We start from the raw sequence: 11,411 nt of genomic DNA, 5'->3' as shown, positions 1-11,411 counted from the left end.
GGGGGGGTTCGAGAATCCCAAGCCCAAACTTTCTGTCAAACGCCCAGACGCGCTTTGTCTCCAGCCGCTCCGTTTTCCCGGCTTCCCTTTGGCCCTGTGGACAAGGGGCGGGGCGAGCAGGCCAAATGGGAAGGAGCGCACGTGATTTTCTTTATTAAATTTAGACGCTGCCTTGTCTCACTCTCCAGATTTTCCAGTTAATTCTGAGGGTTTGTGCCGCTAAAGCCAGAGTGCTTCTGGTTACGGGGGTAGGCAACCTCGGCTCTTTTATGACTCATGGACTTCAACTCCCAGAATTCCTGGCAGTCGGCTTGGCTGGCTCAGGAATTCTGGGAGTTGAAGTCCATGAGTCATAAAAGAGCCGAGGTTGCCTACCCCTGTTTTGGTAGAAGGGGTGGAAGAGCTGGTCCAGGGCGGTGTGTGTGTGTGTGTGTAGAATCAGTGGATCATTCTTAATACTGTGGTATTCTGCTATGGCTCTCCCCAGCTATGGAACATATATGGCCTGACCTTGCAGCGTCTTCTGCAGTGCCCCACGTATTCCATCAAGAATGTTGCTTCCTGTGCATTCCAAGCCTTTGAATGATACAATCTTATTGGTCTCCCACCCCCACTGCTGAGTTGAAAAGTTACATTCAATTCATCCTTGAACTGGCAGAAATTATACTATTATATATAAAATGTACTTCCTCAGTGCTGATGCCCATTTCTTGCCTCTTCTCAGTCGTTGACTTAACAGTAATGGGCAGCAAAGTCAAACAGATGTTATATATCTTGAGTTTGTCCTTGGTTGGAATAAGTGAAAAAGCATTACAGGTACTCCTTACGACCACAATTGAGACCAAAATAGCTGTTGCTAGGTGAAAGACTTGTTAACAGAATTCTGCCCCATTTTACAACATTTAACAATTGTTAAGTGAATTACTGCAGTTAAATTAGTAACATGGTCATTAAGTGAATCTGGCTTCCCCATGGACTTTGCTTGTCAGAAGGTCACAAAGTGATCACATGACCCCAGGATACTACAACAGTCATAAATCTGAGTCAATTGCCAAGCGTGTGAATTTCATAACACAGGGGGATGTTGCAATGGTCTTAAGTGGGAGAAATAGTCATAAGTCACATTTTTCAGAACCATTGTAACTTTGAACGATTACTAAATGAACTGTTATAAAGTCAAGGACTACCTATATTCTCACATTTCTTAACCTTAGCAACTTTAAGTTGTATTGCACTTCAACTTCTAGAATTCTCCAGCCACAAATTCTAGGAGTTGAAGTCCATATTTCTTAAAAGTTACTGAGGTTAAGAAATGTTGCACTATGCTAATACTAATATAGTTAAGCAAGAGTTAAGCCTCTCTCATGGATAAGGTCGAGATGAAGATTGGATAACCATCTGTTCAGGATGATATAAGGGCTCCTGATGTGTGTGTGTGTGTGTGGTGTGGTGTGTGTGGTGTGTGTGTGAATATTCACCACAACCTGTTGAGGCGTAAAGGTACCTATTTTGGGGACAAGTGCAGGTGACTATGTCATGGATCCCTTAAACAACTCTGCACACATTGCTACAGCTGCTCACATGACAGCTTTTTTCCAAACATCAAAGGCACTTTCAAGCAAAGGCTTCTTAGAATTATGGGAATTACATTTATATTTTTCTCCATATCTTAAAGGAATTAATATATAATTATGCTGCTAAGTCTACAATATCATCATTTGCTGATCTTTTGATATGTCAAACTCGCAAGAAATTCGAATGAAAAGTAGCTGACAATAAGGTTATGTGTGAGGAAAAGCTATGTAAGAACCATTCATGGATGTTATTTTCCCCAATTCATGAGTCCAGTAGAACTCTCTCTCTCTCTCTCTCTCTCTCTCTCTCTCTCTCTCTCTCTCTCTCTCTCTCTCTCTCTCTCTCTCTCTCTGTGTTTGTGTGTGTGTTTCTTTAAAAATGTTTCTGTACTTTGTACAGCAAGCAAATCCATCTTTAAAGCAATTTAAAAGAACACTTTTAAACCCAAGCTCTCTTTCACAGAATGAAATTCTCAAATATCACCAATAATGGCTTTAGTTTATGGGAAGTGACTTTTTCATTAGTGACTTGAAAAACTAACAAAAGTCAAAGAGATACCAGCAATAAATATTTCAAATGCCATTTCGTAGGATAAGATACATTTTTTTAACCTGGCGTTTTCCAGTTGTGTTGGACTTCAACGTATGACAATTTTTACACAGCTCAAACTGATAAGGAATCATAATTTAAAGGCTTTGGGAGTCAAATTTGGGGAAATTTGTACTGTGAGGATAATATCCAGTTACATCAATATGCCAGACGCGCGGTATTTGATGCTATTCTCTATTTTGAATAACCCATGCTATACGGATCTCAGTTTTTTTTTTTTTCTTGTGCATTAGCCAGAATGACCAAATTCCGCCAAAAGCTCCTTCTCTATGAATTAAGCCCGCGAACTGAAAGCCGGAACTCTACTTCTGAATCTAATGCAATTTCGGCTCTATGGAAAATATCGCGCCTTGCATTTTGGGAATTGAAGTCTTTCATTTGTTTTCTCTGCAGATCAGTGAGCAGATCGTATATCCTGCAAACTACGGTTCCCACAATCGTTTGCAAACGTAAATGGTGCGGCGAGTGGCAAGTATCTGTGACATTAAAGGTCGTGGCCGCCTTTGCTTCGTTCGACTTCATTCAACAAGTGAAAACTGCAAAGAAAAACATCGTAATGGGTCGTTCAACGGCTACGGGCACTTTGCACCGAGAGTAAACTGCAGAGCGATGCCTCCGGCTGCTTGCACAAGTCGCAAGGGGGCTGGAATTGATTCCTGGGTCTTACGGGTCTTATGATTTACAGCTAGTAAATAATAATGCTTTCCGCTTTTGTGCGAGGAATTTGCTGTAGTGATCAGCTACTGAGATCTGCGGTGAAGCAGGCGCTTGCACGGCACAGGACGGCATTTCTAAGCACTTGGGTATGGTCCAGAGTAGGGCAAGGGTTCAGCCATGACCATGTCTTGAGTCCTGAGATAGGCTACGATGGCGTAAAACGAAGTTTCTGGGTCCCTTCGAGTCCCCTGAGATCCGAAAAATCAGAGAACAGGAGCTCGCAGGTGCCGGTGCAAATTAAAAAAGGAGACGTTTCACTGTCAGCTGCTCAAAAAGGTAAGGAGGGAGAGACGTTGCTTTCACTTATTACAACGCTCAGGACTTTTAAAGCGTTTCCTAAAATGGAGCCTCTTGCTATGGATAATATTCTTTGGGTGGGTCTGGACGGTTTCAACGTTTGAAGGGTAAGGGTAAAAAGTCGTTTGCTTCTTTGAAAAAACCCACTTTGGCCTAATATAGTCTTACAATCTCAGCCTGCAGGGCCAAATACAAGAGTGAACCTTAAGCAAATCTGGAAGGCATGTGGTTGCAGCAAAATGTGGAACGGGGATATCATAGCCAGCCAGATTTTGCAGAAATACAAATCTTGAAGTGTTCTTAATTTTACTGGGATTTGTAGTTTAGCAATTATGCTGGCTGGAACTTAGGTAAGTAACACTTGAAGGGCCAAAGGTGAAATACCTTGGCAGGCCTAAGATCTTTTTTCACTCCTAAGCTGAACGTTTGGCAGAAAATAAAATTTACTGTCTCCACTATCTGTCTATTCTATTTCAAGTCACCTTAGTTACCGTACCTGATTTACTATCAGAGCAATGGGAAGCAGCTTAACAGACTTTGATGTTGCTTTTGGACGTGACAGAATTAGGAGAGACATAGTAGTTTATCCTAGTACAAAGGACAATTTAAAGTTAACTCATTTTTAGGCTAGGGACAAGCCTGTGTTCAGTTGGACTCATTCTTTGTCATTCTCCAGTGGCACTTAAGGCATCTCTTCTGGTATTTCTTCTGGCAGAGTTGTTGTAAAAACCAAACAACATTCCAGGTTCAGCACATAATTAGAGATTTCATAGAAACAATGCCATCTGACTGTTGTCTCATCCCAACTCAAGGCTAAGGCCTTAGTCAAACTGTCCCAGTTCCATTGATGTTTGGGGCAGAATGCTAATAGGTCTTGTCTTCTTAGTGGGGAGCGCAACAAACTTTAAAAAAAAACAGCAAACTAAAAAAGCAGACCATGAAAACTGGTGGTAATGTCCTCGACTACCACATGTTACAATTGCCCCAAGCCAAAAAAACAGATCTAATGTTTCCCATGGACCCTTTATTACTTGGGTCAAGTCTGTGTGGCTATAGTAGCCATGAATTCCTGCACTGCCATAGTCTTTATGGCATCTGGGACAGTTTGAAGACACCAAGAACTTTTAACCTTGGCAACTCTGCTGCTAACACACTAGCAGAGTCCAGCATTTCAGACAAGAATGTCCTTGCCCAGCAGGCAGGCCGGTATAGCAGCACCAAATCCTGTATCAAGAGAATCTCACATCCAGTATCTGCAGAACAGAATGATGGTGAAAACCATTAAGGTTTCCCAGATAATAAGTGCCATCCAACCTCTTCTTCCCTGGGGTTGTGACTGTTGTCAGATTTGAAATCCAGATGGAAACATCTCCCATCTGGATCCACCCAGGCTTCAGTAATGAGTGCCAAATCAAATGTCTTGTCTACAACCTTACATTCAAAATAGTAACAACTAGAATCCAGGGCCATGTAGAATCCAGTGAGTTGGAATTGGAGTGATACTAATGATTCTTAGCAGAAGTAAAAGCTGTTTCTTCCTCCTAATTAAGCAGTTGTACTATGCTATTTATAATATATATGTTTTGCTATTTATAAAATACGTCACACCTTGACTATTCCAGTTTGATATTCATTGGATTTTATTCTGTTTTTTATTGCTATCACATACTTTGTGTTCTTTTCTGGGCTATGACTGAAGTAACATCTCTCTCTAAATATATAGAAAATTAAGAAACTTTTTGGTAGTCAGGTTTAGCTTCGTGTATTTATCTCTGAAAAGGTGAAGTGAAAAACACAACACAGTTGAAGCTTTTTTAACTAGTCAAAAACATGGGCCAAACCATGCCAAATTTTTAAAAAATATAGGAAAAGAATCATGGCAATAATGATTTACCTCTGCTGGTTTTAGAACTGCTGTTATCTTTGTTATGGAATAAATATTTTCTTGCCCATCTCATCTGTGCTATGAAGTCAGTAATTTTAAGGAAAGAGAGATGATATTGGCAGAGATTCAGCCAAAGCTAATCCAAAAGATTTTACTGCCCCTATTACTGGAACAGCAAAATCTTTTCTGTATAACAAGTTAACCAAGTACAGTATCCACTAATCAAAACTAAACAACCGTAGAAAGTTCCTGATCAAAAATCCATCCAATTGGATATATTCTTAAAATTCTTGTGAACAGAAAGCACAAGTACATCTTCCTGTCCACTAATGCACTAGCAAGACTACATTAAAATCTTAAAGAAGACGGAGAATGAAACAGCTGTAGAACGTTAGTACATGTGATAGAACTAACAATTTAAATGCTTTTCTCACTGTTCTCAAGACAAAAGCCATTAAACTGTTTTGATTCTCAGAGGAAGCTCTAAGAGGCATTAATTTTAGATCTTGTGCTTTTTTATCTGGTATTTTACAGGTATTTTGTTTGTTGTAATCTTTTTTTCCTCTTTCAGTGAAAGAAGCAGGAAGAGATTTCACTTATTTGATAGTGGTGATTATCGGGATTGGTGTAACAGGTGATTAAAACAGGAAAAAAATTCTAGTTTACAAAGTGTTTTAATATTGGCTTTTTAGAAGATTGATTGATTGATTGGCATCTGATTTTCTTCTCCTTCAGGTGGGTTATTCTATGTGATTTTTAGGGAATTATTCTCTTCTTCCAGTCCCAGTAAGATCTACGGTGATGCCTTGGAGAAATGCAGAGCTCACCCTGAGGTTTGTGTCCAAATTTCAATGAAAAGGATGTTGATTGTAGAAAAAACTACTCTTAATTTTTAAAAAACATTTTCTTTAATTGATCCTCAGAATCAATGGAACTGGGTTTGCTCATTATGAAGTGAAAGATAGTTTTCTTAAATATTGCTGATTCTCAACATATGAAAGTAGGATTGGCCATTCTTCTTCTGCCATACCAGGGACATTATATCATAGCATTTTCACATCGTATCAGTTATACATAATCTATTTACAGTAAAATAGGCCACAGGTGATAGAGTATCTGTGCCAACTGCTCCACTGTGTTCTTTTTTCTTTTTTTTTCTTTTTCTTTTTTTGTGAATTGACATTTTCAATAATCTTCATAAATTCCAGCATGGCTATTCTATCATTCAACATCAAACACAAGGAAACCCAAATTTCATGTTAAAAAATTACAGAGGGAAGACCACAGAAATTATTTAAATGCAGTGGCAGGTAATATTAGACTAGCTGATCCAGCACATGAAGCTTTTTCCCCAAAGAAGCATGCCTCGTTTTACTAAAATTTTGAAATCAGCATAGGGACCTGAAGACCTGGCTCTTCGAGCTCTCTGGCCCAGGCTGAGAATTTTAATTTTAATTTTAATTGGGGTTTTTACTCTTTCAGGGACTGTTATAATCTTTTTAATTGTTTTTTTAATTTTTGTATTTCTTGTTTTAATTCCCTGTAAACCGCCCTGAGTCCTTCAGGAAAGGGCGGTATACAAATCCAAATCCAAATAAATAAATAAATAAATAAATAAATAAATAAATAAATAAATAAATAGTAAAAAAATGTAAATTATGTCTCATGGGAGATTATATAGCATTAGTAGTTATTCTGATGAAGCTACTCACTAGTCCTAGATAGAAAATGGATCACTAAACACATTGTTTTGTTGTAACTAATTAGGTAATAGGAGTTTTTGGTGAACCCATAAAAGGCTATGGTGAAGCTACACGCCGTGGGAGAAGACAATTAGTCAGGTATCTGTAATGGAGCCCTTAACATTTGTATTAAATGTTATTTTCTGGTTGTTACTGTCTTTGTTACTGTTTCTACATTATTCAGCTTGATTCTTCTTGTATTTAATTTAAAAAGTAGTAATTTAGCCTAACCTAAATTTGCCTCTAATGAATGAAATAGCAGTTAATAAGAATCAAAAGTTTGGATTGTTTCTTAGCAAATATACAAGCATTTGTTTAGTATTAATTGTTGCACGTGTCCGTTGATGCTGATATACCTCTTATATATTGTTATGGTACAGGTAGTCCTGAACTTAACAATCACAATTGAGCCCAAAATGTATGTCACTAAGTGAGAAATTTGTTAAATGAATTTTGCCCCATTTTGCAACTTTCCTTGCCACATTTGTTAAAGGAATCACGGCAGTTGTTAAATTAGTTAACACGGTTGTTAACTGAATCTGGCTTCTTCCATTGACTTTGCTTGTCAGAAGGTCGCAAAAGGTTATCACATAGCCCCCGGGGCACTGCAACCCTCATAAACATGAATCAGTTTTTAAGCATCCGATTGTAAATCACGTGACCATGTGGATGCTGCAACAGTCGTGAATGTAAAAACTTTTTGTCAGTGCCGTTGTAACTTCAAATGGTCACTAAGTGAACTGCTATAAATCAGGGATGACCTGTGTTAGTGGGAGAGTCAGTCCTTGTAGAATTGCAAGGGAAGTAGCAAATAGATCATTACAGTTTTTAAAAATGCAATATGAAGTGCTTACAAAACTACAAATGGAATTCTCATAAATACAGTCTACCATATCCAAGATTCATTCTTTCAGATTCTAAATTTACAGTTCAGAATCAAATCAGAGCACATTTGTTTGTCTTTACCAAGAAAACACCATATGAAGCAAGATGGTTTATAGTTTGGCAAGCTTGATATCAGAGATACAATCAAAGCTGTACAAATATCTTAAAGAAAAAACAATATGAAAGGACATAGACCACCTGTTCCATTGCTGAAGCTCACACAAACTAGTACAAAAGGATATGAAATATGCCCATCTATAGGGCAAAAGAAAGAATATTAATCAGGCCAAACAAAACACCCAATATTATTTCAGCATGAAATAGTGAGTAGTTTAGAGGTAGGAATATGTTCTGTCTTGGGAAATACTTCATAGAAACAACTGAGAAGTAGTTGAATAAATAATTGATAAAGTCTTTCTGTGGAAACATGTCCCATGTTTGTTTAATAAATCCTTTAGTTATTCTGTACCTGAACAATGGAAGATTCAGAGGAAAGGCTATGAAAAGTTCTCCATTGTCATTCTCTATTATTATCATGAGTTCAAGTCCTGCCTTAGTCATGAAAGCCAGCTGGGTGACTTTAGGTCAGTCACATTATCTCTCAGCCCAACCCCTCCCCCCCACAGGATTGTTGCTGTGGGAAAAATAGGAGGAGGAAGAAGTATTGTGTTTGTTCCCCATCTTGAGGTGCATATTGCCACATTAAAGGCATATCTTTACCAGTAGCTGGAATTCAGAACTGAAAAGTCAGATTTCTTTTCCCAGTGTAAAAATCTGGTTTTGTTTTTCTTCCCTTTAAGGATATTGTTTTCAATAATGCAATTTTTGCCTTAAAGAAGTGGTTTAGAATGTAAATTATGTACATAGGATTTATATAATGATTGCGTAAACAATTTTCTAGGTATCTTAAATCTTAAACTTGTGTCACACATTGAAAGACAGCTCCAGGTTTATGAGATTCCAACAGCAGAATCAAACATGTTATGGCTGAAGGGCAATGAGTGTCATGTTCAGTGTGAAGGCATGGCAGGACTATTTGTCAGCTTACTTAAATTAAGGCATAAAGATGCCATATACAACTATCTAGTACATCTTGTAATATTGTAACTGTAAATTCAGGAATGTACTGTATATGGATCCTTGATCTCTGTGCCATAGTGATAGATGTTATTAGACAATAAGATAATATTTACTGTAGAAAATATTGTATACTATCCATTTTATGTTGTATTCTTTAGCTTCTGACTTTAGTCTGACATGCACTTGATTCAGTTCATTTCCCCTAAATATCCTTGATGAAATTTGCTTCTGATTAAACTGGATAGAATTAGACATAAATAATATTTATCAAAAGGGGCGCAGTGGCTCAGTGGGTTAGGACGCTGAGCTTGTTGATCAGAAGGTTGGCAGTTTGGCGGGTCGAATCCCGAGTGCCGCGTAACAGAGTGAGCGCCTGTTACTTGTCCCAGCTTCTGCCAACCGTAAAAATGCAAGTAGAAAAATAGGGACTACTCTGGTGGGAAGGTAACAGCGTTCCGTGCGCCTTTGGCGTCTAGTCATGCCGGCCACATGACCACGGAGACATCCTCGGACAAGCGCTGGCTCTTTGGCTTTGAAACGGAGATGAACACCGGCCCCTAGAGTCGGAAACGACTAGCACACATGTGCGGGGGAACCTTTACCTTTTAATATTTATCAAAATATTCTGTCTGATTGTGTTGGCACATTTGGAACTATGAGCCTAAGTAGGATAGGTATAAAAAGATTTATTTACATTCTGAAAGGAAGATGATGTTTACTGTGGCACAGATCTAAAGTACACATAATAAATGGATGGTTCTAATCAAATAAAATCTAGGAAATTGGTATGTTTCAACAAATAGTTCAAAATTTTACTATCCTGTCTTCACACTACATCAAAGCACATTGACATCTCGTTGTAGTAGTATTGCTTACTACCTACATTTCAAGGATTTTGTTTTCTGTGTTCCCATCTTTTGTTAATTAACTGTTTGCCATGGGCTGCACCATACATTTAAGTTTTGAAGTCACAATTGCTTTATCCAAAAACTGCAGATGTACGATTTGAAGAATTGTTTTCTTATGTTGAAAAATATTTCTTTTGTGATTTTCATCAGCCATATTGAATTTGTAAAAGATGGATTGAAATACATGCGTCTAAAATTCTACATTGAGGGATCTGAAAAAGGAAAACAAGGAACTGTTCATCTTGAAGTCAAAGAGGTACAAAAACTCCAATAAAATATAGACCATAATTTAATACAGAGGTGGAAAAGCTCCAGCTTGTAGAAGTGTAAGTGGCAGTCTCAGGCTCTTCCTCATAGTTACATACCATATAAGCTGGAACATGATTGGATCATGTATTAGAGTAGGTTTATCAGTAAAGGAGATGACAGAGAATATGAGAACTGCTTCTTTTTAAAAATGCACTACGAATGACCAGGATTTTAGGCTTTCAGCCCCGGAAATCCCACACCTCCGATGATCTGACCTTTGTGACATGTAAGGATTCAGCCTTTAGGTCAGATTTATTTCCACATCTCTGATTTAATACTGAAATTATCCACATCTCTTTCTTCATTTTAACAGAAATTACCCTTCTGTTTTTTTAACAGAATCCTGAAAGTGGAAAATATGAATATCGTTATATTTTTGTGGATATTGATAGCTACCCTAGAAGAACAATAATTATTGAAGACAATAGATAGTGGAATGATTGAAAAAGTCTTTAATTGCTGGGATACTTGTTGATAGTATGCAATGAACAACGAAATAATAAACATGAAAAAGGTAACAAGTCATGTTGCATCCTTACAGACTGTCCACATAACTCAAGAGGAACCAGTGGAACTATATATAATGAAGTTGCATAAATATTGGAAATAGAGAATTATGAAAATAATAGAAATGCAAATAATTTGATATTTTTATACAAAATTAGCAGAAAGTTCTCAGTGCAGCAAATGTGTGATTCATCAAAGATTGTAAATGAGTGAATTAGTTTTTATGTACATGCATGCATCCAACAAGTAAACTTCTAAATTTTTGGAATGAATATTTCTGTTTCAACTTGGATTTCATATCAATATTATAATAAATAAGACCTAAAATATATAAAATAGTGTTCTTTTTTAATAGAGTTTGTGTGTATTTTGCCCCTCAAACATTAGTTTAGAATGTTAAGTAGCAAAATATATTATAATACAATCTCAGCTGAATAATTTCTGATTTGATTTTGTTTCTTGGGAGGACATAGATTGAAATTAGCATACTATTCAATTTTTTGCATATATAAGAAAAGCAGCCAGTTATGAATGGTGCCTTTTTAAATTGCATCCATGGCCATAGTCTTTCATTTGTTGAATCTTTGTCAGGAACATGAATGATCCTATAAAATAAGCTATCATACAACAGTTCAATATTTATCTAGACAACAGTATTTACCCTATCTAACATGATAGAGTTGATTAGTAACTATAAAGATAGCTTGGATCAGTGATGTTGACAGATAGGTAGCACTAAGAGAATAGCATTCTACTATGACATTACTCATTCCAACCTTGGTTAGGTTGTAACAATGTCTCTTATATTCTAAGCAATTCCAAGAGCAGAGGAATGTTTAGCAACTATCAAACAATTCTATATAGTACTTAGTATACTTGTTTGACTTCATTGAAGGT

At 37.3% G+C, this 11,411-nt stretch overlaps 1 protein-coding gene across 1 annotated transcript; it reads left to right on the top strand.

Moving 5' to 3' along the window:
• The first annotated feature begins 2,649 nt into the window (after positions 1-2,649).
• TIMM21 (translocase of inner mitochondrial membrane 21) lies at positions 2,650-11,062 on the top strand. Its single transcript, XM_083360716.1, has 6 exons — positions 2,650-3,177; positions 5,655-5,717; positions 5,819-5,916; positions 6,851-6,924; positions 9,849-9,954; positions 10,347-11,062. Exons 1-6 carry the CDS (start codon positions 2,883-2,885, stop codon positions 10,437-10,439), a joined length of 729 nt encoding a protein of 242 aa, XP_083216842.1. The 5' UTR covers positions 2,650-2,882; the 3' UTR covers positions 10,440-11,062.
• Positions 11,063-11,411: the final 349 nt, after the last annotated feature.

Source organism: Vipera ursinii (assembly GCF_947247035.1).
Source record: "Vipera ursinii genome assembly, chromosome: 3".
In the NCBI taxonomy this organism is placed as follows: Eukaryota; Metazoa; Chordata; class Lepidosauria; order Squamata; family Viperidae; genus Vipera; species Vipera ursinii.
The sequence above is the reverse complement of the archived record's forward strand: the minus strand, read 5'-3'. Positions and strand labels throughout refer to the sequence as shown.